Source organism: Oncorhynchus mykiss, chromosome 6 (genome assembly GCF_057628025.1).
Source record: "Oncorhynchus mykiss isolate SJ-2025 chromosome 6, ASM5762802v1, whole genome shotgun sequence".
Taxonomy (NCBI): domain Eukaryota; kingdom Metazoa; phylum Chordata; class Actinopteri; order Salmoniformes; family Salmonidae; genus Oncorhynchus; species Oncorhynchus mykiss.
Window position 1 is genome coordinate 12579503 of NC_143027.1, and position 27861 is coordinate 12607363.

General features: G+C 42.7%; 3 protein-coding genes across 3 annotated transcripts in view; 1 reads left to right on the forward strand and 2 right to left on the reverse strand.

Moving 5' to 3' along the window:
* Window positions 1–4807: 4807 nt before the first annotated feature.
* smn1 (survival of motor neuron 1, telomeric) lies at window positions 4808–8419 on the reverse strand. Its single transcript, XM_021605290.3, has 9 exons — window positions 8277–8419; window positions 7298–7369; window positions 6930–7049; window positions 6635–6826; window positions 6284–6457; window positions 5928–6002; window positions 5508–5615; window positions 5172–5253; window positions 4808–4959 (listed from the first exon to the last, which is right to left on the reverse strand). The coding sequence occupies exons 1-8, from the start codon at window positions 8322–8324 to the stop codon at window positions 5197–5199; spliced, it is 846 nt and encodes a 281-aa protein (XP_021460965.3). The 5' UTR covers window positions 8325–8419; the 3' UTR covers window positions 4808–4959; window positions 5172–5196.
* hspb11 (heat shock protein, alpha-crystallin-related, b11) lies at window positions 8407–9883 on the forward strand. The gene is made up of 5 exons (XM_021605292.3): window positions 8407–8624; window positions 9001–9107; window positions 9241–9309; window positions 9405–9448; window positions 9569–9883. The coding sequence occupies exons 1-5, from the start codon at window positions 8533–8535 to the stop codon at window positions 9656–9658; spliced, it is 402 nt and encodes a 133-aa protein (XP_021460967.1). The 5' UTR covers window positions 8407–8532; the 3' UTR covers window positions 9659–9883.
* A 3244-nt stretch (window positions 9884–13127) lies between these two features.
* Window positions 13128–27861, reverse strand: part of si:dkey-40c11.2 (uncharacterized) — a 32539-nt gene continuing 17805 nt past the window's right edge. Inside the window, exons 5-16 of the mRNA XM_090239257.1 lie at window positions 20657–20791; window positions 20316–20393; window positions 19813–19964; window positions 19604–19658; window positions 19435–19509; window positions 18983–19091; window positions 18284–18787; window positions 17865–18158; window positions 15601–15699; window positions 15213–15337; window positions 14854–14887; window positions 13128–14746 (exon numbers count right to left, since the gene is read on the reverse strand). Coding sequence (XP_090095383.1) covers window positions 14610–14746; window positions 14854–14887; window positions 15213–15337; window positions 15601–15699; window positions 17865–18158; window positions 18284–18787; window positions 18983–19091; window positions 19435–19509; window positions 19604–19658; window positions 19813–19964; window positions 20316–20393; window positions 20657–20791 — 1797 coding nt within the window. The 3' untranslated portion in view covers window positions 13128–14609. The remainder of the gene's footprint in view (window positions 14747–14853; window positions 14888–15212; window positions 15338–15600; window positions 15700–17864; window positions 18159–18283; window positions 18788–18982; window positions 19092–19434; window positions 19510–19603; window positions 19659–19812; window positions 19965–20315; window positions 20394–20656; window positions 20792–27861) is intronic.

Genomic DNA, 27861 nt, shown 5'->3' on the forward strand with positions numbered 1-27861 from the left:
TGCTGCCTTGGCAAGAAGTAATGTGGATCCATAATAAACTCCAGGAAGAGTAGCTGCTGCCTTGGCAGGAACTAATGGGGATCCATAATAAACCCCAGGAAGAGTAGCTGCTGCCTTGGCAGGAACTCATGGGGATCCATAATAAACTCCAGGAAGAGTAGCTGCTGCCTTGGCAGGAACTAATGGGGATCCGTAATAAACTCCAGGAAGAGTAGCTGCTGCCTTGGCAGGAAGTAATGGGGATCCATAATAAACTCCAGGAAGAGTAGCTGCTGCCTTGGCAGGAACTCATGGGGATCCATAATAAACTCCAGGAAGAGTAGCTGCTGCCTTGGCAGGAACTAATGGGGATCCATAATAAACTCCAGGAAGAGTAGCTGCTGCCTTGGCAGGAACTAATGGGGATCCATAATAAACTCCAGAAAGAGTAGCTGCTGCCTTGGCAGGAACTCATGGGGATCCATAATAAACTCCAGGAAGAGTAGCTGCTGCCTTGGCAGGAACTCATGGGGATCCATAATAAACTCCAGGAAGAGTAGCTGCTGCCTTGGCAGGAACTAATGGGGAACCATAATAAACTCCAGGAAGAGTAGCTGCTGCCTTGGCAGGAACTAATGGGGATCCATAATAAACTCCAGGAAGAGTAGCTGCTGCCTTGGCAGCAACTCATGGGGATCCATAATAAACTCCAGAAAGAGTAGCTGCTGCCTTGGCAGGAACTAATGGGGATCCATAATAAACTCCAGGAAGAGTAGCTGCTGCCTTGGCAGGAACTAATGGGGATCCATAATAAACTCCAGAAAGAGTAGCTGCTGCCTTGGCAGGAACTAATGGGGATCCATAATAAACTCCAGGAAGAGTAGCTGCTGCCTTGGCAGGAACTAATGGGGATCCATAATAAACTCCAGGAAGAGTAGCTGCTGCCTTGGCAGGAACTAATGGGGATCCATAATAAACTCCAGGAAGAGTAGCTGCTGCCTTGGCAGGAACTAATGGGGATCCATAATAAACTCCAGGAAGAGTAGCTGCTGCCTTGGCAGGAACTCATGGGGATCCATAATAAACTCCAGGAAGAGTAGCTGCTGCCTTGGCAGGAACTAATGGGGATCCATAATAAACTCCAGGAAGAGTAGCTGCTGCCTTGGCAGGAAGTAATGGGGATCCATAATAAACTCCAGGAAGAGTAGCTGCTGCCTTGGCAGGAACTCATGGGGATCCATAATAAACTCCAGGAAGAGTAGCTGCTGCCTTGGCAGGAACTAATGGGGATCCATAATAAACTCCAGGAAGAGTAGCTGCTGCCTTGGCAGGAAGTAATGGGGATCCATAATAAACTCCAGGAAGAGTAGCTGCTGCCTTGGCAGGAACTAATGGGGATCCATAATAAACTCCAGGAAGAGTAGCTGCTGCCTTGGCAGGAACTAATGGGGATCCATAATAAACCACAGGAAGAGTAGCTGCTGCCTTGGCAGGAACTAATGGGGATCCATAATAAACTCCAGGAAGAGTAGCTGCTGCCTTGGCAGGAACTAATGGGGATCCATAATAAACTCCAGGAAGAGTAGCTGCTGCCTTGGCAGGAACTAATGGGGATCCATAATAAACTCCAGGAAGAGTAGCTGCTGCCTTGGCAGGAACTAATGGGGATCCATAATAAACTCCAGGAAGAGTAGCTGCTGCCTTGGCAGGAACTCATGGGGATCCATAATAAACTCCAGGAAGAGTAGCTGCTGCCTTGGCAGGAACTAATGGGGATCCATAATAAACTCCAGGAAGAGTAGTAAATACATAATAAATACAAAATACAATACACAAGCACAATATTTCATACTGTAAATGTGTTATACATCTGATGCCTTTATGAGCACATGGTTAAGCGTCTTCTCTCTGCTAAATCGGCAAACGGATTGTCTTAACTGTAAAGAGCCTTGTTAACCGAAGACTTGTTTGTCTGTCTGCCTGCCACTTACAGAATATAAATTAGGCCTATGTTAAACACATGCTGTATTTGTCACTTTAGAAGGAACATTTGTCTTTTGTCACATATTATATAGGTCTGTTTTTCTGTCCAAATATTTTATGCTGGGTAAACTAAATGAAGGAGAGGCATGTTAGCCGCACAACAAAATGTTCCATAACTTTGTGTCTAGTTTTTGCACGACACAAGATTGTCTCTCTGTCTGTGTCATAAATTGTTTGTCTAGATTTTGCATGAGTGTCTGTGTCTTCTAATGAGGATGAATATGGTGTGTCATGGAGTTGGTGTAACTCTTACCATCCAGTCTCTCATTTCAGAGCAGCTTGTTTGGAATAGAGGTTTAGCTAATAGCCATAGGCATTGGAACACATGTGCACCATGGCTTCACTGTGGCTTCACTTGGATATATCCATTTCAGAGTGTCTATGTGAAACAAATTATGTTTACATGTCACATGCCTCTGTGGTCGGAAGGGAGAGAAAATCATAGAGGGGCCGATGCGTTCCCAAGCTGGGGCTGACCCTCTTTAAACTCCCAAGCTGGGACTGACCCTCTTTTTTTAAAACTCCCAAGCAGGAGCTGACCCTCTTTGAACTCCTCTCTGGGGCTGACCCTCTTTGAACTACTTTCTGGGGCTGACCCTCTTTGAACTCCCTTCTGGGGCTGACCCTCTTTGAACTCCCTTCTGGGGCTGACCCTCTTTGAACTCCCTTCTGGGGTTGACCCTCTTTGAACTCCTTGCTGGGGCTGACCCTCTTTGAACTCCCTTCTGGGGCTGACCCTCTTTGAACTCCCTTCTGGGGCTGACCCTCTTTGAACTCCCTTCTGGGGTTGACCCTCTTTGAACTCCTTGCTGGGGCTGACCCTCTTTGAACACTTTCTGGGGCTGACCCTCTTTGAACTCCTTTCTGGGGCTGACCCTCTTTGAACTCCTTGCTGGGGCTGACCCTCTTTGAACTCCTTGCTGGGGCTGACCCCTTGGGGACGGCTCTGCCTATGCCTGACTGGGCCTAGAATTTGGAGGCAAGGCATGGTCCAACCCTAGCTCTGAGATTCCCCGCTATGTCATCATTGCTCCACCCCAGATTGTCTGACTTTTTGATTCCTCTGTTCTCTGATGGGCCAAAGAGGAAATTATCTTAGCAACTGCCTCCTCCTCTCTCTCTATCACATACTGTACATGCATTGCACCCGCATAAACACTACAAACAACATAAACAGCAAATACTGCTGAGAGTCAAACACAGTGGCAAACAGAGGCACAACGGGTGCAAAATGAGACCATCTCATAGCTGCGGGAGCAATGCCTGGAGAACAGCTGGGACATGATGGCATAGTGTAAAATAGTCCTCTGTCATCGCAAACACAGAATCATTTCTCTGTCTCTCTCACGCATGCACCCACACCGGAGAGGAAGGAGGAGAGACAGAAACAGACACCCACAGGGGAGTGAGCAGAAACCACTGGTATGGCAGTGCTCCAATACGGCCCCCAAACAGAGGGGGAATATTACAGCCAGTATCACACTCTGCTCACTATAATTACATATGCCTTTTTTATACTATACACTGCACGTGTATGTTGTACATGCCCTTCTTTATAATCTGGATTGTGGATTAGGTCCTTTGGGGATATTTAAGCAGGAAGGCTCAAGGGGGTGTGGTATATGGTCAATATACCACGGCTAAGGGCTGTTTTTAAGCACAACGCAATACAGAGTGGCTGGACACAGCACTTAGCCGTGGTATACTGTCCATATACCACAAACCCTGAGGTGCCTTATTGGTATCATAAACTGGTTACCAATGTAATTAGAATAGTAGAAATACATGTTTTGTCAAACCTGTGGTATACAGTCAGATATACCACAGCTGTCAGCCAATCAGCATTCAGGCTCAAACCACCCAGTTTATATAACTATTGTAGATAAGTAATGACCCTTTATTGATGTGAAAGGACTTGTGGGTATCAAGTGTTAAAGAGGATAAAGAAAAATAGAAATATGTATGTGTTCAGTTTCAGCAGAGGACACACTGTACAGTTAGATTCAAATTATAAACTGGGTGGTTCGAGCCATGAATGCTGATTGGGTGACAGCCGTGGTATATTAGACCGTATACCACGGGTATGATAAAACTTATTTTTACTGCTCTAATTATGTTGGTAACCAGTTTATAATACCACTAAGGCACCTCAGGGTTTGTGGTATATGGCTACGGGCAGAGGGGCTAAATTGGCTTCCCTCCAGCCCAAGGTCTTGGTAATACTATTTTGGCATTGATAAACCAGGGGTGTATTCATTATTCAAACAGTTTTGCAATGAAAACTGCTTTTATTGGGCAAATTCAGGTAGGTCCATCCCCATTTCATCATGTCTGCTTCCTAGTGAATACATCCTAGCTTCGGAAGGGTCTCATCAGGGAGCCGAGAGAATAGTTGTGCTGCACAGAGATAGCATAATCTGTGATAATACACTCCTGTTATCTAGGTATTTTATGAAATGTTGTTGGCCACCATTGAAAATGTCTTTCAAAACGCTCATAATTTGACCTTTAGTTGATCAATTGACATGACTGAATATGGTGTAGAAAGTAGAAACTTTTAAACAAATACTATAACATCCATTACCTAATTTGACTGTACTTGAATGTGTATACAGGAATAGCCTGCCATCTACTGGGGAAGAACTGTTACGATATCTAAGGTGCATCTTGCAAGCACCTTATCAACACCCTTGTAAATATAACCATCTTAGTTTTCCTTATATATTTGTGACCTCAACTAGTTGAATATTCACATGTATCAAACAGATTAAAGGAAACATTAAAATGTGAGCTAAAACAGCCTTTATTTGTTTTATTCACAAAGAATACAAAAACATGCCTCCAAAGTGTTTTGGAGTTTTGAAACAGGAATGCATTCACATGTTACATTTAATTGACAACACTCCCGTCCTCTTCATCTGGGATGGAGACACACACCTAGGACACACAGCAGAGAACAAATGTTTTAAAGATGTAAGTTGACGGTTTGTTAAAAATGGCAACAATTATAGAGAAGAATTTATTCTGTAGTATCTAAACATCTGAGGCTCATATAAGTCAGTCAAGGAAGAATTCAATGGAATTCATTCCTAGCAGGTAGTAAATCAGTTTAGTACATGACTAAGCACAGCAAATGACTGTTTATTTACCTGGTAAGAACAGAAGTCCCCTTTCTCACTTGTGGCGAGTCTTCCTTCCAGACACAGCTTCTTTGCGGCCTTGTTTCAAACCCTGTAAGAGACAAATAAACCATTAAAACAGTTCCTTTTGCATTGAAGAACCTGTTTACTCCTGGTATTGAATTCAAAATTAATGTCCGAGCAATCATCACACGTGATCCAATCACGTCCCAGATTTTGTCGGAACGTGAATGCAACCTAACGTACACACATAGAAGCCACAATGTGTATTAAATAGGAATTGCTTTGATGTAATAAACCTATCTACAGTATGCAAGACAGGATGCGAAGGGGGTGTAACTGTACCAGGTAGTATCCAGTGTGGTAACCACTCATGTACCAGGCGAGCAGCATACCTCCCAGAGCCGCATCATCCTCTCCGTTTGGACTCATGGGGGGAGGAGGAGGGATCATCTGAGAGACAAAACGCATTCAGAGGGAATCTATCATAACGTTGCAGAGATTGCAGAGATAAATGTCCTAACAAAACACTGCTCAGTAAGCTCCATGTGTGTTCTCTATCAGCAACACTAAACAGTCGAGAGGGGGTTTGACTCTTTATTCAGAGACTAAGGAAGATCAGAGTGGGAGACAGGCAAGTGGAGAAACCGTGGGAAAAGTGGAAGCAGGGATTGAATTATTGTTGTAAATGTGACTCATGCCGTGGACTATTACCACGGCAACACAGCTCTGCACCAGAGAAAATATTTCTGCACTCCATCATACCGGTGGCCCACAGGGCATCATAGGAGGCCATCCTGGAGGGGCGGGCCTGGAGGCCCCAGGTCGCCTTGAGTCTCCCTGTAGACAGAACAACAACTTCAATGTGCAGCACACTCCATTGTCAAAGGATTCATTCCATTATCACTTACAGGGGTTTTATATTTAAAATTCCCAACTCAGCATCTTTAGCAACTTCTAAATGAAAACAGAATTCACCTAAATTCCATCATTTGTTAGGTCTTTTAATTCCTTGGAGTAATGCATTCTTACATTTACATTGTAAGACAACCACATATAAAAAAATAAAAAAAATGCATGGACAAATAGTGACTGACAACCTACAATTAGAATCTTCTTACCATTCTGAAGCCAGGCATTGGAGGGGGACCTAGGGGAAAGCCAGGGAAGCCTGGACCCGACATAGGAGGTCCTTTGGGGGATTTGAATTTGGGTTTAGAGCGTGGCACATGACTGTGAGGGTGTGGGGCGGACGACCTGTCGCTCTCCTCTGTAGAAGACTCTGCTTCTTTAACCTGCATTACAGAAAGAGACACGAACACTGACAAAAATGTTTCCAGTCAGATGTGTTCAAGAGGCTGAATACATAAATGGTGGTCCACTAGCCTGGTGGAACCAGCCTCATCTAGTTCATGTGCAGTAAAACAGTATGGTGAATGCAGCAATCATCCCCACAAACAGCCTAAACGTACCTTACTAGGGGCTTCCTCATCTACCTCTGAGCTCTCTATCAGAAGGTCTCGGAGGTTCTGCTCCTCCTCGTTCCCATAGCGTGTGAACACAACTATACAGGTGCCCCTCTGCTCATCTATGGATGAGATCGTGGCAGCGTACAAATTGCCATCTTTAGACCAGTAGGCACAGCAGGAGTCTCCGACTCGCCACTGCAACACAACACGTTGTATAACTGTTAGACTAGACCGATTAAAGGAACAGTTAACAGATCCTTTTTAATGGGTTGTTGTGTTCTTATAACGTACCACCTACCTCTTTATCCAGAGGAGCATTGCTTCTCTTTCTGCTGCGGTTGTTTCTGTTGTTTTTTCGTTTCTTTCCAGGCTTGTCTCTCTCTGAACTTTGCGTGTCCTCCTCACCTTTCAGGGCAGTCTGACAGTCAGGATCAATAGTTAAAAAATAATCCAAATGTGAGCATGACAGAGGGATAATATAACATTTTCAAGGACACTTTTCTGAGTTGCTGCTTTAGGAGACATGTCTAGAAGACACACTGTAGCTGTACATGCATGGTTCTCAACCTAAGTATCAAAACCATTCTAACAATGAGGAAAAAAATACTTTATTTGCAGAATACTGTCAATGAGGTGGCAAACAACGTTATAACACTGTAACGGCACCTTAAATGATGCAACAGCTTTGTCGTAGGCCTTTATCAGTGCAGTGTCATCCCAAATGTCTGAATCGTCACTCTGGGAAAATAAGAAAATGAGTTTAAGAGCAATCAAGCATCTGAGACTCTTTTACATAGCACATTCTTTCTATTTATCTACTAGCAAGACAGCTACAGCCAGCTACCCAAGATTCCATCTAGCCAGTCGTGATGCACTGGCACACGGCTCTATATTCATACATAAAAAAATGGGTCATAGTTAGCCTGGCCAGCTGTTTATCTAACTAGCATCTAGTCATTCAACATGGCCAGCTGATCCATTTTTTATCTAATGTCAGTGACTTTCCTAGTTCCCTGCTAACCAGATATCTAATTGAAACTGTTTTGGGAATTGGGCCATCAGACTTGAGTGACTGATGCTGGAATATCTGCTGGCAAACTGCCTTGTTACCACTAACAATGATAACTAACCCTTCACTGAAACTGATGCAGTGTCGGGGAGGATGCTCTGAAAATATTGTTAACCAAGATTCTAGCGGACTAAACTCCATTCCATGGTGAACGATGTATCAAGATGCCAATTACTTAAAATGGGAACTTAAGCTACACTAAAGCTCCCATTTAAAAACATGTGTTTACTTAATTAACTAATGTTCATTTGAAAAAGTAGTTCACTACATCCAAACTAATGTGTGAAACATTATAATATCAAAAAAGTAATTCCACTACTGAAAACACTACTGTTCCAAGATTTGAATTTAATTAAACTACCACCAAGCTACTGCAAAACGTAGTTAAATTACAAGTTTAACTCGATGTAACGTTATCCAACACTGCTCTGGTACCAGGTTTAGACCCAATAGCTAGCTATTAACTAGCTAATGTTAGCTAGTTGGTATCTAGCCAATCAGCAAACAACTAGCAAACCAATCTACGCACTTAGCTAGCGATGTACAGACTGAGTAGCTACATAATTGATAACTTACTTGTGCAGCTCCACGAGCAAAAAGCACATCTTTACACCCATGTGCCATGAATAGGCAGAAATATGGCTGCTCTCACAGCTTTGATAGCCCCCAGCTACTGAAGCAACGTGCGTCGCTGGCTGACGTTCCTAAATAATGATGACGTGGTAAAAACTGCGACAAAAATTGTTAGCACGTTGGCTTGGGAACGAACTAACACTTTTGTTTACCTAGCTAGCTAGAGTTGCTTGCAAGTTGTGATTTGTTGGCTAAAACGATGATAGATCCTGCTTTAGTTTCTTTGGGTGCTCAGATTGTCTTGGCTGCGTCCAGTGATGAAAATCATCCTCCAGAAAACATTATTGACGGGTGAGACGGGTTTATTTATTTACTCTTTCTAGAATATAATTTAGAACCTCTGTGCCTATCTGGTATGCTGTTAGCTAACGTTAGATAGCTAGCTAAACTAACCTAAACTTCCTGTATGTCAGAGTAGCTAGCTACGTGCTTTGTTGTTAAAATCAAGATAAAAATCTAGCTATGGTAGCGTGAGAAGAGCTAGCGAGCTAACGTTATCAGTCTTGTACAGACACCCAACAATATTTCCACACAAAGTCAACATCCTATTGCTATACAATGTCATGTTACACCAGTCAGTAACGCACAACCAGCAACCCCATACCACACCATTCATTAACTCACCACCACTGTGCATGCCTTGATGAGTCACTTTCTCTCTTCTCAGGAACACTGCAACATTTTGGATGTCCACTGGAATGTTTCCACAGGAGTTCATAATCCGCTTCGCTGAATCTATGAAAATTGCCCTTGTGACAATGCACTGTTATAATGGTATGAAACAAGGTCAAAAGTAACGTATCAAATGGCACACTGTCTAGACCTAAGTATTGGTGTATGTTTAGTTACTACAGTTTGATCACGTTGCTTGAAATGTATCCGTTATTTCGTTCTCATTGTCTTTCAGTTAAGACTCTTAAAATTGAGAAGAGCATCTCAGATGATGCTACTGACTTTGAAGCTATTTCAGAAAAAGGTAAGCAAAGCCACTCTACGGATCCACAGTGCCTCAAAGCAAATGAAGTCTGCCTTTCAAAGCAGTATTGTAATCTTCATTGCATCTTGTTTCAGAATTTGAACACACAGAGGGGCATCTTCAAACAAATGATATTCCAGTGAGTTGACTTCCTATTCTAATCTACATAATGTTCTACATGGTGTCTGAAAATGGCATATACTGTATATACACGTGACTTTGAGTGGTTTGAACTAGTCTTGTTTTTTCCTCTTTACAGCTAAATGGAACGACTGCAACACACTTGCGCTTCATCGTTACCTCTGGATATGACCACTTTGTCTCGGTACACAGGGTCAGTGTAGAGTGATGAAATATATAGTACCTTCTCATAATGTTCAGCTCTACTTATTAAGGAGTTTGTCTGAATATCTAATATGTTTTACATTGCATCATTTTTGTTGTTGTTTATACCTTTTTTTGTAAAGAAACAGGATTTAATTTTAAGGCACAATTCATATTTTGTTTCATTCTACCTGTTCACCAAATCCAAATTGCAATACAATCTTTTCAATAAATCTGACTACTGCTGTAATCTGCTAACAGTTGCATTTGATCCAAAGCATATGGTGACAGTTGATGTGAAATAAGGCAGTATTCAAACTTCAAAGGTTTTCCAGCTGTTGATGTGTCATCAGTGTGTCCGTCATCCCACTATATTGTTAAGGATTTTCTTCACTCATGCATTTGTGTGCTGCAGAGGTAGCCTGGCCAAAGATGAATTTTCAAAAGACATTTTAAGTTTACTAAACAGTGTGTTATTGGGGAATAATCTCACACTTCCTGTGGAGTGAAAGTATTTAAAAACGCCCACGTTCCAATCTTACATTATTGCGCAATTAAAAATCTGTTTATGTGCGAGGATTCAATGTCACACATAGAGGGTTCGCAAATCATTATAGGCAAACATCTTACTGCATAAATTGTGACAACAAATCCTTGTTGGTTTTATACACAGTCACGTTACAATTGTTTTCACAGACTAGGGATAACAATCATTGGTTTTTACAAAGGCCTTGTATTGGCACTGAAGTTGGGGCAATCGTACTGGAGGGAAGTATTCTAATCTAGATAATAATTGATTTGATACATGCATATGTATGGGGAAACATGTTACCGACATACTGCATAATCAGACAACCTGGTGGAGATTCAGGAGTCATCTGTTCTGAACCTGAAATCATTCCAACACTTCAAAGCTTTTTTATTTTTGTAATTATTTAACTAGGCAAGTCAATGAAGAACACATTTTTATTTACAATGACGATGCTGGGCCAATTGTGTACCACTCTATGGGACTCCCAATCACAGTCGGATGTGATACAGCCTGGAGGTGATACCTCTTGCACTGAGATCCAGTGCCTTAGACCACTGTGCCACTCGGGAGCCCAACTGCCTATGTTGTTGTAAAAGTTCAAAGGTTAGGATTCAGCCCAATTAGATATTTGTTATTTTACCTTCATTTAACTAGGTAAGTCAGTTAAGACGGTCTAGGAACAGTGAGTTAACTGCCTGTTCAGGGGCAGAACGACAGATTTGTACCTTGTCAGCTCGGGGGTTTTAACTTGCAACCTTCCGGTTACTAGTCCAACGCTCTAACCACCAGGAAACCCTGTCGCCCCATATAAAGTTGAAGTCAGAAGTTTACATACATCTTCGACAAATACATTTAAACTCAATTTTTCACAATTCTTGATGTTTAATACCAGTAAACATTCCCTGTCTTAGGTCAGTTAGGATCACCACTTTATTTTAAGAATGTGAAATGTCAGAATAATAGTAGAGAGTGATTTATTTCAGCTTTTATTTCGTTCATCACATTCCCAGTGGGTCAGACATTTACATACACTCAATAAGTATTTGGTAGCATTGCCTTTAAATTGTTTAACTTGGGTCAAACGTTTCGGGTTGCCTTCCACAAGCTTCCCACAATAAGTTGGTTGAATTTTGGCACATTCCTCCTGACAGAGCTGGTGTAACTGAGGCAGGTTTGTTGGCCTCATTGCTCGCACACGCTTTTTCAGTTCTGCCCACAACATTTCTATGGGATTGAGGTAAGGGCTTTGTGATGGCTACTCCAATACCTTGACTTTAAGCCATTTTGCCACAACTTTGGAAGTATGCTTGAGGTCATTGTCCATTTGGAAGACCCATTTGTGACCAAGCTTTAACTTCCTGACTGATGTCTTGAGATGTTGCTTCAATATATCCACATAATTTTCCTCTCTCATGATGCCATCTATTTTGAGAAGTGCACCAGTCCCTCCTGCAGCAAAGCACCCCCGCAACATGATGCTGCCACCCCCGTGTTTCAAGGTTGGGATGGTGTTCTTCGGTTTGCAAGCCTCCCCCTTTTTCCTCCAAACATAACGATGGTCATTATGGCTAAACAGTTCTATGTTTGTTTCATCAGACAAGAGGACATTTCTCCAAAAAGTACGATCTTTGTCCCCATGTGCAGTTGCAAACCATAGTCTGTCTTTTTTATGGTGGTTTTGGAGCAGTGGCTTCTTCCTTGCTGAGCGGCCTTTCAGGTTATGTTGTTATAGGACTCATTTTACTGTGGATATAAATACTTTTGTACCCGTTTCCTCCAGCATCTTCACATGGTCCTTTCCTGTTGTTCTGGGATTGATTTGCACTTTTCGCACCAAAGTACGCTCATCTCTAGGAGACAAAACGAGTCTCCTTCCTGAGCGATATGACGGCTGCGTGGTCCCATGGTGTTTAAACTTGCGTACTATTGTTTGTACAGATGAATGTGGCACCTTCAGACATTTGGAAATTGCTCCCAAGGATGAATCAGACTTGTGGAGACCTACAATTTGTTTTCTGAGGTCTTGGCTGATTTATTTTGATTTTCCCATGATGTCAAGCAAAGAGGCACTGAGTTTGAAGGTAGGCCTTGAAATACATCCACAGGTACACCTCCAATTGACTCAAATTATGTCAATTAGACTATCAGAAGTTTCTAAAGCTATGACATAATTTCTGGATTTTTCCAATCTGTTTAAAGGCACAGTCAACTTAGTGTATGTAAACTTCTGACCAACTGGAATTGTGATACAGTGAATTCAGTGAAATCATTTGTAAACAATTGACTTGTGTCATGCACAAAGTAGATGTCCTAACCGACTTGCCAAAACTATGGTTTGTTAACAAGAAATTTGTGGAGTGGTTGAAAAACGAGTTTTAATGACTCCCACCTGTCTTTTACTTAGAGGTTAATATATATATATATATATATATATATATATATATATATATATAAAGAAAATACATTTGTTAGTATGAGGTTGTTGTCCCTGACTTCATGTTACGTGAATAAGAGCAATTGTTTTTTTTATCCACCCGTCATTTAAATCGAGGGAGAGTAAATATGAAAGTGAAGAGAGAGGGAGTGAAGAGAGAGGGAGTGAAGAGAGATGGAGTAAAGAGAGAGGGAGTAAAGAGAGAGGGAGTAAAGAGAGAGGGAGTGAAGAGAGAGGAAGTGAAGAGAGAGGAAGTGAAGAGAGAGGAAGTGAAGAGAGAGGAAGTGAAGAGAGAGGGAGTGAAGAGAGAGGAAGTGAAGAGAGGAAGTGAAGAGAGAGGGAGTGAAGAGAGAGGAAGTGAATAGAGAGGAGAAGACAGTGAACATGTGAGGAAAGTTTAAAGTTGTCACTTGATCAATAATCAAGTAAACGTCCACTACTTGTGTTAGACGAGGGATACAAAACGGAAACATGACGCTAATATATGTAACTTGGTAGAAAACTCTGCAAAAATGTACATAGCCATAATTTTTTTCAGAATTTAAAAATATTTATTCTCATGAAGCTGAGAGTAAATATCCATCTCAAGCTGAAGTACAATGTACAAGTGTTTTACGCTTTAAAATGGTACAAAGCTTTTTTTGTGAGGAAAAATACATACTATACTATTATTCAGTTGGATTCAATGAAATTAGAATTCATGTTCTAAAATAAATTCTAGAGTTCTGAAAGTGATTAAAAAGTAACGTTTACATTTGTAGTAAAAAAAAAGTTGTTTTATTTAATAGTATAATATGCATGATAAAGTTACTTTCTGCTTCATGTTTCTGCTATTTTCATAAAGAAATATAACTTCAAAATAGTATTTGTCTTTTAATGTAATAAAAAAACAATCAAGACCTGTAATATATATATATATATACAGCATATCACAAGAGTAAGTACACCCCTCACATTTTTGTAAATATTTGAGTATATCTTTTCATGTGACAACACTGAAGAAATGACACTTTGCTACAATGTAAAGTAGTGAGTGGACATTTTCACTTAGGGGTGTACTCACTTTTGTTGCAAGCGGTTTAGACATTAATGGCTGTGTGTTGAGTTATTTTGAAGGGACAGCAAATTTACACTGTTATACAAGCTGTACACTCACTACTTTACATTGTAGCAAAAGTGTCATTTCTTCAGTGTTGTCACATGATAAGATATACTCATTTACAAAAATGTGATATATACACTGTATACTTTTGTGATATACTGTATGTATATGCTAATGTTTAAGAGTATTAAATGTTTGTAAATGGTACTATTTGTAAATGTGGAGTAAATGCAGGGAGTACAAACCATGCACACTTGTAGAAACAAACCTTTAACTTTAAAGTTCTCACTTCAAAAAGACAGTTACAAGTAGCATTTTAAATGTACATGACATTAACATAATGCTATCTGTTAGCATCAGATGTACTATAGGAATACCACTCCGCTTGGAAAAAAAAGCTTTAGATAAAACAGATTATATACACATACCGTACCACCAGTACAGAAACAAGAAAGACAGTCCCTTACATTTCAGTTAATTAACAGAGAAAACACTGTTAAATGTACCAAGGAAATGACACATTCACACAGACAGTATCGCTTAGTGTAACAATCATCAAAATAGTAGTTGTGGAGGGACTCATTTTGAGCCTGCAGACATCCCGTCTGGTGGTCCCTCTCTTTCCCAGCCCTTCCTCTTGTGAAGGGAACGAAGGAGACATATTGGTGGACCTCAACTGTGTGTTTCTGCCAGTTAGGAGTCTAACCGGATAGAACAGGAAACACGGTCTTCCACCACAACACAGGCGATTTGGAATGGGGGCAGATGATGGCATGGATTCCAAGGGAAGTTTGTTCATTGTGTGTCTATTAAAGCTAAGGGAGTCTATGTATATAGCAAGTACACTATGGTGTTTTCAATGTAGGGGAACGAGTGTTCAGTCCCTGAATGTGTATGTGTGTGTGTGTCTAGATGGTCTCCACGTAATTGGCTGGAAAGAGTCCCTGGCGTCCATCTTTAGTGCAGCCCTGCCACCAGGCCTTGTCCACGGTCTCTACCGCACTTATGATGTCACCTGGCTCAAAGGAGATCTCTGATTCATCCTCTGTGATGAAAGAGAAAGGCAAGTTTAACACTCAGAGAGAATCATAGTGTGTGTCTGTGTGTATGTGTAGGTGTGCATGTGTGTCCATGGTTACACTGAGAACTGACCTGCTTGGTAGTCATAGAGAGCTCTTACACACGTCTGAAACAGAGAAAAACAATCATGAATGGCACCTGTCTGAGGAAAATGTCACAATTCACTATTTTTCCCATTGCAGAGCCCTCGCCTGGTTGTCGTCGACATGACATTCATATTAAATTAGTCAGTGTTTTTCTATCCTAGTCCTGGAGACCCAAAGACCAGCACTAACACACCTTTTATAACTTATCAACTAATCATCAAGTCTTTTTATTAATACTGGGTTGGAACAAAGGTCTGCACACCGTGTGGGTCTCCAGGACCGGGTTTGAAGCCCAGTAGTGAATAGGGTGGCAGGGTACATTTGACTTTGTGTAACATTCCATACCTCTTGTCCATTCTCTGATATCTCCTCAACCTCATTCTCTTCAACGAAGTCCTCCTCCTCTTCATCAAAACAAACAGCCAACTCTGGAGTACCTTGGTCCCTTTCAGGTGGACTCATGGATCGCTCTGGAAAAGAGGAACCATGACAGTGGTTGTATTCTGGTTCCCTACCCTACGCTAAGCAAGTGTCTACTTTTCAATCGCCTTCATGGATTTAAAAGCCCACGAGGAAGAGGATTCCTGGAAAAGGATAGGGAATTGCAATGTAGGCATCTGGTATGTCTATTCTATGTTATCTCATCAACATGAAGGGTTCATTCAGTTTGAGAGCAACTTGGATAATGTAGGCTAGTGTAGATCCCTCTCACTGGATGAGTGGGGTAACATACCTGTACCATTGTGTTCCACCAACTCCTCCTCATCGGTCACCCCATTGGTGGACGGGACCACAACCTTTTGTGTGATTAGCTGAAGAATATCCTCTGCATCTGAAACATAACATGTCAGTGGTTAGATTGTGTCAGTGATGTGTCACACACTTTTTCCACAACCTTCTCATTACATAAAACTCGTATTCTCTTTCAATTGTTGTATTTAACATGTTTAAAAAAAAATACAAATTATAATAGGACAGGCCTATACGAGATGCAAAAAAAACATACACTACCGGTTAAAAGTTTTAGAACACCTACTCATTCAGGGTTTTTCTTTATTTTTTACTATTTTCTACATTGTAGAATAATAGTGAAGACATAAAAACAACTATAAAATAACACATGGAATCATGTATTAACCAAAAAAGTGTAAAACAAACCAAATATATATTTTCTATTTGAGATTCTTTAAATAGCCACCCTTTGCCTTGATGACAGCTTTGCACACTCTTGGCATTCTCTCATCCAGCTTCACGAGGTAGTCATCTGGAATGCATTTCAAATGCCTTATAGAAAGTTAATTTGTGGAATTTCTTTCCTTCTTAATGCGTTTGAGCCAATCAGTTGTGTTGTGACAAGGTAGGGGGGTATACAGAAGATGGTAAAAGACCAATTTGGTCTTATTTGGTAAAAGACCAAGTCGATATTATGGCAAGAACAGCTCAAATAAGCAAAGAGAAACGACAGTACATCATTACTTTAAGACATGAAGGTCAGTCAATACGGAACATTTCAATAACTTTTTGCAGTCGCAATAACCACCAAGCGCTATGATGAAACTGGCTCTCATGAGGACCGCCACAGGAATGGAAGACCCAGAGATAACTCTACTGCAGAGGATACGTTTATTAGAGTTACCAGCCTCAGAAATTGCAGCCCAAATAAATGTTTCACAGAGTTCAAGTAACAGACACATCAACATCAACTGTTCAGAGGAGACTGCGTGAATCAGGCCTTCATGGTTGAATTGCTCCAAAGAAATGACTACTAAAGGACACCAATAATAAGAAGAGACTTGCTTGGGCCAAGAAACACGAGCAATTAGAAACCGAACATTAGACCGGTTGAAATTTGTCCTTTAGTCTGATGAGTCCAAATTTGAGATTTTTGGTTCCAACCACCGTGTCTTTGTGAGATGTAGAGTAGGTGAACGGATGATCTCCGCATGTGTGTTTCCCACCGTAAAGCATGGAGGAGGAGGTGTGATGATGTGGGGGTGCTTTGCTGGTGACACTGTCTGTGATTTTGTTAGAATTCAAGGCACACTTAACCAGCATGGCTACCACAGCAATACATCATCCCATCTGGTTTGTGCTTAGTGGGACTATCATTTGTTTTTCAACAGGACAATGACCCAACACTATTGGGCTATTTGACCAAGAAGGAGAGTGATGGAGTGCTGCATCAGATGACCTGGCCTCCACAATCACCCGACCTCAACCCAATTGAAATGGTTTAGGATGAATCAGACTGCAGAGTAAAGGAAAAGTAGCCAACATGTGGGAACTCCTTGAAGACTGTTGGAAAAGCATTCCAAGGACCTCCCGAGTGACGCAGTGCCACTAGAGAGTCTGGGTTTGAGTCCAGGCTCTGTCGCAGCTGGCCGTGACCGGGAGACTCATGGGGTGGCGCACAATTGGCCCAGCGTCTTCCGGGTTAAGGGAGGGTTTGTCCTTGACCATCGCACACTAGCGACTCCTGTGGCGGTCCGGGAGCAGTGCAGTCGCCAGGTGTACGGTGTTCCCTCCGACACATTGGTGCGGCTGGCTTCTGGGTTAAGTGGGCATTGTGTCAAGAAGCAGTGCGGCTTGGTTGGGTCGTGTTTCAGAGGACGCATGGACGCATGGCTCTCGATCTTCGCCTCTCCTGAGTCCGTACTGGAGTTGCAGCAATGAGACAAGACTGTTACTACGAAATGGATACCATGATAAAGGGGTAAAAAATAAAGAAAAATAAAGAAAAAGGAAAACCATTCCAGGTGAAGCTGGTTGAGAGAATGCCAAGAGTGTGCAAAGCTATCATCAAGGCAAAGTGTAGCTATGTGAAGAATCTCAAATATAAAATATATATTTTTTTGGTTACTACATGATGATGTGTGTTATTTCATAGTTTTGATGTCTTTACTATTATTCTACAATGTAGAAAATAGTACAAATAAAGAAAATCCCTTGAATGAATAGGTGTGTCCAAACTTTTGACCGGTAGTGTACAAAGTATACCTGTTACTGCTGGCTCCTGCTCCTCTTCTGAAAGCTCGACCAGGAATGGCTCAGCAGAGACCTGGCTGTAATCGGATTGGCCCTTCTCTTGTCCAGCTTCCTTTGCCTCCTCTCCTTCCTCTGCCATAGGCTCCTGTACTGATGTAAGGTCTGAATCCTGTGCTGAGCCCTCCCCTCCCTCCTCCATATTTGGGTTTGGCTCTGTACTCTCAATGTTGGGCTCTGGCTCTGCCTGGTCTTCCTCTTCATCTTCCTCTTCCTCCACCAGTACAACTTGTACAGCTGTGTACTGCTCTGGAAGAGAGATAATTACCAATGTTGTTTTAAGTGCAGCCCTGGTAAACTGAGAACCCACTACAATGGTATGAAAGACATCAATGGTCATTCTACAGTAGGCTGTGTGTATGATGGGGAACTACCTGTTGGCTGCAGTGGACTCTCTGCCACAGGGGCAGTAGGAGGCTGTGGTGCTGAGACAGGCTTCAGGGAAACTAGGGGATAGGGGAAGCACTCAGGCTGGGACTGGGGAGAGTGGGGCAGGAACTGGGCCTGGAGCTGGTTCTCTAGAGGGGAGGTGAGGGACATGTTGGTGAGGAGGCCTGGAGAGGCTGGGAGGGCAGAGGGCTGGGTTTGGAGCTGAGACTGGAGGCTGGGTGATGGGAGAGTAGCCTGGGCTGAGACAGGTGGGGATGAGTGGAGGGCCAATTTCGGAGGGGACACCAGGGGCACGCGAGGGCTCTGGGGAGAGGTGATTGGGCGGAAGATGGGGCTGGGCGGGGACATGGTGCGGTGGAAGGGGGAGGTTGGGAAGCGGGAGACCAATGTGGGACTGCGGGGGGAAGTGGGGGTGGGGCTGTCCGATTTCCCAAAGTTGAATGCTGTGTCAGTCAAGCTGCGCTGGTACCGCCTTAATGGAGGTTTGACTGTGTGGAGAGAGAGGGAGGGAAGAAAGACCAACATGAAGAAATACACTGCAACCAGGCAGATAATGGTTGTTAAGGTTCAGGCATGATTGACTGTTACTGGCTTCATAATCACACATTGCGTAGAGCCACTTCTTGGTTTGTCAACGCTTATAAACACACACACACACACACACACACACACACAGGACTTACCTGTGCGGGGGGAGCCGGGGCTGGATGGGCTATGGGAGGATACTGATGACAGCTGTCTGAAGAACTCTCTGGGGTTCATGGAGCGCTGTGATACCAGCATCGCTGCCTCCTACAGGTAGGAGGAGGAATCACACCATGCTTTACTGAATGATGTAAAGGAAACTACAGGTCTCAATAGTCTAGAGCTGCCTCCTCTACTCCTTCCTCTCCATTCCTTTCCTTCATCTGCGCTGGCTTAACAGAAGCAGACAGGTTCCTATAAAAGGCCATATTCCTTTGCCCTATCCTGTGTTTTCAGATCTGTGCAGATGAAGGACAGCAGACTAGGAAGCCATTTCAGAGCATTGGGATACATTGTATGCGAGAGGTACAACAGGTAAGGAAGTAGTATGTTTAGAGAAGAGTATGATGGGAGTTTATATGGAAAAGAGAGGTCAGTATGAGAGACTCACTGCTGCTTTCTCAATGGACTCGCTGCGTCTGAAGCGAAATCTCATGTCCTCCTCATGCTCTCTCTCCTGCAGCTCCTGCCACACCCCAACAGAGGTCAGAATTCAGACAAGAGTTCAGACACACTTAAGTAGCCCAAGAACTTCCTCACTAATTGGTTATTTCTCTCACCCATCTAGATTTCTCTTGTTTCCTCACTTCTGCCTCCAGCTGGACCTGCATTCTCCTGAGAGATACAGAGATGTCAAATACCTTATAGGTCTTAGGTAGCCTTTCCAATTATGATGACACATTCAATACCTGACATGGCCACAAGAGGCTACCCTTGAGTCAGAGATCGTTTGAGTCTTGAGTCAGTGTGTGTGTGTCCTAGTCCTGACCTCTGCTCTTCGATCATCTGTAGTTTCTCGTTCATCTTCCTCTCCCTCTCATCAGCCTCTTTCTGTTCCTTCCAAACTCTTTCTTTCTCCCAACGTCGTCTGTCCTCCACTGCACGCTTCCTCTCCTCTTCCTTCCTCCGCTCCTCCTCACGCTGAGAGAGAGAGATGGAACACAATAGATGAAGACTTAATAACAGTAGATAATGTGAACTTTAAAGATGTGATGTGAACATTGAAGGTAAATACTAGAAAAACTGTCTAAGCTATGAGGGTAACTTTTTTAAATTTTAATTTATCTTTGTTTAACTAGGCAAGTCAGTTAAGAACTAATTCTTATTTACAATGACGGCCTAGGAACAGTGGGTTAACTGCCTTGTGCTGAACGACAGATTTTTACCTTGTAAGCTCAGGTATTCGATCTAGCAACCTTTCAGTTACTGGCCCAAAGCTCTAACCACTAGGCTACCTGAGGGTAACTGTGACTGTGTGCCTGTGTAAACTACCTCTGCACGTGCCCAGAAGGAGTCTCTGTTGGCGCGGCTCATCTCCATGGCAGCGTTAGTCTTCCTGTAGTTCGTGCCCTGTCAACAGAGAGATACAGACGCAGAGGAAAGAGTGTTAATGGAGAACAACACTGTTTGAACACACAGTTTGTAACTTAGACTATTGACAAGGAGCCTTGGGTGTTTTTAACTTGTGATTGATTTTTTAAACATACAGTAAGTACAATTTATGACAAGAGATTAAAACAGAGAATCTGAATGTGTGGCACAGTTCCAGGATGTGTCCAGGTGTTAGCACCCCCTCTTGTGGATAGAGATGGTATTGCAAGGGGACCACTCACCACTGTCTCCTTGTCCTTGGACCGACTGATTCTTCTGACATGCTCTGTCGGGGAGCGGACTTTACTGAGCTCAGCACCTATCTTCTCCTCTGTCACATCCTCCTTACTCTCAGCACTGATAAACACATAGGCCTCCTGAGAGAGCGAGAGCGAGAGAGAGTGTGTGTGTGAATACAGTGGGGAGCTGCTACACCGGCATCTGATGTCAAGTCTATAATGCACTAGTGTCAGGTTGGTTGCTGCATGTTCATCTCTGCCCCAGACAGTGCTCTGATGAACAAGCTTGTTCTGAAACATGTCAGCATGAAAGATTATTGAAGGGAAACAAGTTGCGGTCCTGAACATTGTTTGACATTCCAAGCGAGGATAACCTTCAGCTGTAAATTGGTCTGCACACTACAGCTGTGCCACAGACTCTTTGCATGATGTCACTTGAACTTTCCGGACGAAATAATGGCATTTTTATTGGCTGCTACAGTATCAAAATGTGTGAAACTACATCGCTCAGATAGAATTCTACTCCGGCATTCCAAATGAGAGAAAGGGATATTTTCCCACCTTTTTCATTTACCCCCTGAAATCATATGTACACCCCCACCCACACACACACACACACACACACACACACACACACACACACACACACACACACACACACACACACACACACACACACACACACACACACACACACACACACACACACACACACACACACACACACACACACACAGAAGTAGTTCTTTGAAAGCTTTTCCCCCCAGTGGTTTCCTCTTGGCTGTGGACTTAGTTGTGTAACAGCTTTAGCGATGAGGACAGACAAAACAAGTCTCTGGCTTACACTAGAGAAGACAGGACGAAACGTATCAGTTTGGAAGAGATAGAAAGGGAAGAGAGAGGTGTAGAAACGGGAGAGAGTGTGTAGGGGGAGGAAGAGAGAATTCACAGAAAGCACAAGGAATGTAAAACAGTTGTTGCATATTAGGTGAGGGGAAAGTGGAAAGAGCAGACAGGATGCAGATATTCAACAATGACGAATGACCAACCTGGACCAGAAAGACAGCGATAGAGGTCGACGTGTGGGTGCCCCGATGAAGCAACGGAGGTAAGTAAATCATCCGCCTCTACCCTCTTTTCTATTGGTCAATGTACAACCTCTGGAGAACAAACTCCGTTCGAGACTATCCTATCAACGGGACCTGAAGAACTAAGATCCTATGTTTCTCAAAAAACATATTCTATCTGGTTTTTATATGAAATCGGCAGGACAGAAAGGTAACCTCAAGGACGTGGTGTGTGTAACTTTGTTAACAACAGCTGGTGCGCGATCTCTAATATTTAGTAAGTTTCAAGGTTATGCTCGTCAAACATTTATTTTTTTAATTCTGTTCGTCTGAGTTAGAATAACTCATGATAGTATGGTTTACAGCTTATCTACCAAGAGAGCTTTCATCCATATTTTTCGTAGCTGTTTATTTAACACCACAAACAGATGCTGGCACTAAGACTGCACTCAACGAGCTGTATAGGACTATAAGCAAACAAGAAGATGCTCATTCAGAGACGGCTCTCCTCGTGGCCGGTGATTTCAATGCAGAAAAACTTAAATCCGTCTTACCTCCATTCTACCAGCATGTCACCTGCGCAACTAGCAGCGAGAAAAAAAAACTAGATCACCTTTACTCCACACACAGAGACACATACACAGCTCTCCCGCACCCTCCAGTTAGCAAATCTGAACATATCCTCCTTATTCCTGCTTACAAGCAAAACTTCAAAAGTACCAGTGACACACTCAATACAGAAGTGGTCTGCTGAAGAGGATGCTAAACTACATGATTATTTCACTAGCACAGTCTGGAATATGTTCCGGCACTCATTTGATGGCATTAATAAGTGCATCGACGAAGTTGTCCCCACAGTGACCGTACTGTACGTACATATCCCAACCAGAAGCCATGGATTACAGGAAACTCCCACACTGAGCTAAAGGCTAGAGCTACCACTTTCAAGGAGCGAGACACTAACCCGGACGCTTATAAGAAATCCTTGCTACACCCTCCGACGAACCATCAAACAGGCAAAGCTTCAATACAGGACAAAGATTGAATCCTACTACACCGTCTCTGTTGCTTGTGGCAGGGCTTGCAAACTATTGCGGAATACAAAAGAAAATGCAGCCGCGAGTTGCCCAGTGACGCAAGCCTACTAGACATGCTAAATGCCTTCAATGCTCTCTTCGAGGCAAGCAACAGTGAACTATGCTCGCGGCACCAGCTGTTCTAGACGACTGTGTGATCACACTCTCCGTAGCCGATGTGAGTAAGACCTTTAAACAGGTTAACTTCTCTAGGATAGGGGGCAGCATTCTGAATTTTGGATGAAAAGCATGCCCAAATTCAACTGCCTGCTACTCATCCCCAGAAGATACGATATGCATATTATTAGTAGATCTGGATAAAAAACACTCTGAAGTTTCTAAAACTGTTTGAATGATGTCTGTGAGTATAACAGAACTCATATGGCAGGCAAAAACCAAACAGGAAGTGGGAAATCTGAGGTTTGTAGTTTTTGAACTCACCCCTATCAAATTCACAGTGGGATATGGGTTATTTTGCACTTCCTAAGACTTCCACTAGATGTCAACCGTCTTTAGAACATTGTTTCAGGCTTCTCGTGTGAAGGGGGGCCAGATGGGAGCTGTTTGACTAAGGGGGAGGTATCATGAGAGGCATCTTTCGTTCCATTGCTTTTCTACAGACAATGGAATTCTCCGGTTGGAACATTATTGAACATTTATGATAAAAACATCTTAAAGATTGATTCTATACTTCGTTTGACAAGTTTCTTCGACCTGTAATATAACTTTTTGAACTTTTCGTCCGACTGGACCAGATCGTGCTTTTGGATTTGTTTACCAAACGCCTTAACAAAATAGCTTATTTGGACATAAATGGACATAAATGATGGACAGTATCGAACAAAACAAGCATTTATTGTGGAACTGCGATTCCTGGGAGTGCATTCTGATGAAGATCATCAAAGGTAAGGGAATATTTATAATGATCTTATGACTAATTTTGACTACCTGACGGCGGATATTTCTCTGGCTGGTTTGGGCTCTGAGCAGATTGTGCTTTTTCCGTAAAGTTCTTTTGAAATCTGACACAGCGGTTGCATTAAGGAGAAGTGTATCTAAAGTTCCATGCATAACACTTGAATTTTCATCAACATTTATAATGAGTATTTCTGTGAATTCATGTGGCTCTCTGCAATATCACTGCATGTTTTGGAACTACTGAACATAACACGCCAATGTAAAATAAGATTTTTGGATATAAATATGAACTTTACCGAACAAAACATATACATAAAAAAACACTAAACAAGAATGGTGTTCATAGGAGAACACCACGGAAGAAGCCACTGCTGTCCAAAATAAACATTGCTGCACATCTGAAGTTCGCAACAGTGTACCTGGATTTTCCATAGCGCTACTGGCAAAATATTCTGTGGACAGATGAAACTACAGTTGGGTTGTTTGCATGGAACACACAACACTATGTGTGGAGAAAGAATGTCACAGCACACCAACATCAAAACCTCATCCCAACTGTAAAGTATGGTGAAGGGAGCATCATGGTTTGGAGCTGCTTTGCTGCCTCAGGACCTGGACAGCTTGCTATCATTGGCGGTAATACAAATTCCCAAGTTTATCAAGACATTTTGCAGGAGAATGTAAAGCTATCTGTCCGCCAATTGAAGCTCAACAGAAGTTGGGTGATGCAACAGGACAACGACCCAAAACACAGAAGTAAGTCAACAACAGAATGGCTTCAACAGAAAAAAATATGCCTTCTGGAGTGGCCCAGGCAGAGTCTTGACCTCAACCCAATTGAGATGCTGTGGCATGACCTCAAGAGAGCCGTTCACACCAGACAATCCCAATAATATTGCTGAACTGAAACTGGAATGGTCTAAAATGGTCTAAAATTCTCCCTGATCCGCAACTACAGAAAATGTTTGGTTGAGGTTATTGCTGCCAAAGGAGGGTCAACCAGTTATTAAATCCAAGGGTTCACATACTTTTTCTTGCCACTGTACATATCTACCTCAACTACCCAGTAGCCCTACACATCGACTCTGTATATAGCCATGTTATTTATTTATTTATTCCTTGTGTCACTATTTGATGACGTTTTCGTCTTTTGAGCTTCTAGTCATGAAATCTATGCAGCCTACTCAATCACTTTTTATAGCTACTGTTTACAGGCCTCCTGGGCCATATACAGCGTTCCTCACTGAGTTCCCTGAATTCCTATCGGACCTTGTAGTCATAGCAGATAATATTCTAATCTTTGGCGACTTTAATATTCACATGGAAAAGTCCACAGACCCACTCCAAAAGGCTTTCGGAGCCATCATCGACTCAGTGGGTTTTGTCCAACATGTCTCTGGACCCACTCACGGTCACAGTCATACGCTGGACCTAGTTTTGTCCCATGGAATAAATGTTGTGGATCTTAATGCTTTTCCTCATAATCCTGGACTATCGGACCAGCATTTTATTACGTTTGCAATTGCAACAAATAATCTGCTCAGACCCCAACCAAGGATCATCAAAAGTCGTGCTATAAATTCACAGACAACACAAAGATTCCTTGATGTCCTTCCAGATTCCCTCTGTCTACCCAAGGAAGCCAGAGGACAAAAATCAGTTAACCACCTAACTGAGGAACTCAATTTAACCTTGCGCAATACCCTAGATGCAGTTGCACCCCTAAAAACATTTCTCATAAGAAACTAGCTCCCCGGTACACAGAAAATACCCGAGCTCTGAAGCAAGCTTTCAGAAAATTGGAACGGAAACGGCGCCACACCAAACTGGAAGTCTTCCGACTAGCTTGGAAAGACAGTACTGTGCAGTACCGAAGAGCCCTTACTGCTGCTCGATCATCCTATTTTTCTAACTTAATTGAGGAAAATAAGAACAACCCGAAATTCCTTTTTGATACTGTCGCAAAGCTAACTAAAAAGCAGCATTCCCCAAGAGAGGATGACTTTCACTTTAGCAGTGATAAATTCATGAACTTCTTTGAGGAAAAGATTATGATTATTAGAAAGCAAATTACAGACTCCTTAAATCTGCGTATTCCTTCAAAGCTCAGTTGTCCTGAGTCTGCACAACTCTGCCAGGACCTAGGATCAAAAGAGACGCTCAAGTGTTTTAGTACTATATCTCGACACAATGATGAAAATAATCATGGCCTCTAAACCTTCAAGCTGCATACTGGACCCTATTCCAACTAAACTACTGAAAGAGCTACTTCCTGTGCTTGGCCCTCCTATGTTGAACATAATAAACGGCTCTCTATCCACCGGATGTGTACCAAACTCACTAAAAGTGGCAGTAATAAAGCCTCTCTTGAAAAAGCCAAACCTTGACCCAGAAAATATAAAAAAATATCGGCCTATATCGAATCTTCCATTCCTCTCAAAAAGTTTAGAAAAGGCTGTTGCGCAACAACTCACTGCCTTCCTGAAGACAAACAATGTATACGAAATGCTTCAGTCTGGTTTTAGACCCCATCATAGCACTGAGACGGCACTTGTGAAGGTGGTAAATGACATTTTAATGGCATCGGACCGAGGCTCTGCATCTGTCCTCGTGCTCCTAGACCTTAGTGCTGCTTTTGATACCATCGATCACCACATTCTTTTGGAGAGATTGGAAACCCAAATTGGTCTACACGGACAAGTTCTGGCCTGGTTTAGATCTTATCTGTCGGAAAGATATCAGTTGGTCTCTGTGGATGGTTTGTCCTCTGACAAATCAACTGTAAATGTCGGTGTTCCTCAAGGTTCCGTTTTAGGACCACTATTGTTTTCACTATATATTTTACCTCTTGGGGATGTCATTTGAAAAGATAATGTTAACTTTCACTGCTATGCGGATGACACACAGCTGTACATTTCAATGAAACATGGTGAAGCCCCAAAATTGCCCTTGCTAGAAGCATGTGTTTCAGACATAAGGAAGTGGATGGCTGCAACCTTTCTACTTATAAACTCGGACAAAACAGAGATGCTTGTTCTAGGTCCCAAGAAACAAAAAGATCTTCTGTTGAATCTGACAATTAATCTTAATGGTTGTACAGTCATCTCAAATAAAACTGTGAAGGACCTCGGCGTTACTCTGGACCCTGATCTCTCTTTTGAAGAACATATCAAGACCATTTCAAGGACAGCTTTTTTCCATCTACGTAACATTGCAAAAATCAGAAACTTTCTGTCCAAAAATGATGCAGAAAAATTAATCCATGCTTTTGTCACTTCTAGGTTAGACTACTGCAATGCTCTACTTTCCGGCTACCCGGATAAAGCACTAAATAAACTTCAGTTAGTGCTAAATACGGCTGCTAGAATCCTGACTAGAACCAAAAAAATATATCATATTACTCCAGTGCTAGCCTGTCTACACTGGCTTCCTGTCAAAGCAAGGGCTGATTTCAAGGTTTTACTGCTAACCTACAAAGCATTAAATGGGCTTGCTCCTACCTATCTCTCTGATTTGGTCCTGCCGTACATACCTACACGTACGCTACGGTCACAAGACGCAGGCCTCCTAATTGTCCCTAGAATTTCTAAGCAAACAGCTGGAGGCAGGGCTTTCTCCTATAGAGCTCCATTTTTATGGAACGGTCTGCCTACCCATGTCAGAGACGCAAACTCGTTCTCAACCTTTAAGTCTCTACTGAAGACTCATCTCTTCAGTGGGTCATATGATTGAGTGTAGTCTGGCCCAGGAGTGGGAAGGTGAACGGAATGGCTCTGGAGCAACGAACCGGTTCCCCTCTTTCCACTGGGATTCTCTGCCTCTAACCCTATTACAGGGGCTGAGTCACTGGCTTACTGGGGCTCTCTCATGCCGTCCCTGGAGGGGGTGCGTCACCTGAGTGGGTTGATTCACTGATGTGGTCATCCTGTCTGGGTTGGCCCCCCCCCCCCCTTGGGTTGTGCCGTGGCGGAGGTCTTTGTGGGCTATACTCAGCCTTGTCTCAGGATGGTAAGTTGGTGGTTGAAGATATCCCTCTAGTGGTGTGGGGGCTGTGCTTTGGCAAAGTGGGTGGGGTTATATCCTTCCTGTTTGGCCCTGTCCGGGGGTGTCCTCCGATGGGGCCACAGTGTCTCCTGACCCCTCCTGT

Coding starts and splice junctions, on each gene's coding strand:
- hspb11 (XM_021605292.3), top strand. CDS start 8,533: ATGATAGATCCTGCTTTAGTTTCTTTGGGTGCTCAGATTGTCTTGGCT. Junction 8,625..9,000: donor CCAGAAAACATTATTGACGG/GTGAGACGGGTT, acceptor CTCTCTTCTCAG/GAACACTGCAACATTTTGGA. Junction 9,310..9,404: donor TGAAGCTATTTCAGAAAAAG/GTAAGCAAAGCC, acceptor ATCTTGTTTCAG/AATTTGAACACACAGAGGGG.
- smn1 (XM_021605290.3), bottom strand. CDS start 8,324: ATGGCACATGGGTGTAAAGATGTGCTTTTTGCTCGTGGAGCTGCACAA. Junction 7,050..7,297: donor AAGCTGTTGCATCATTTAAG/GTGCCGTTACAG, acceptor CCTGACTGTCAG/ACTGCCCTGAAAGGTGAGGA. Junction 5,254..5,507: donor ACCACACTGGATACTACCTG/GTACAGTTACAC, acceptor TGTCTCTTACAG/GGTTTGAAACAAGGCCGCAA.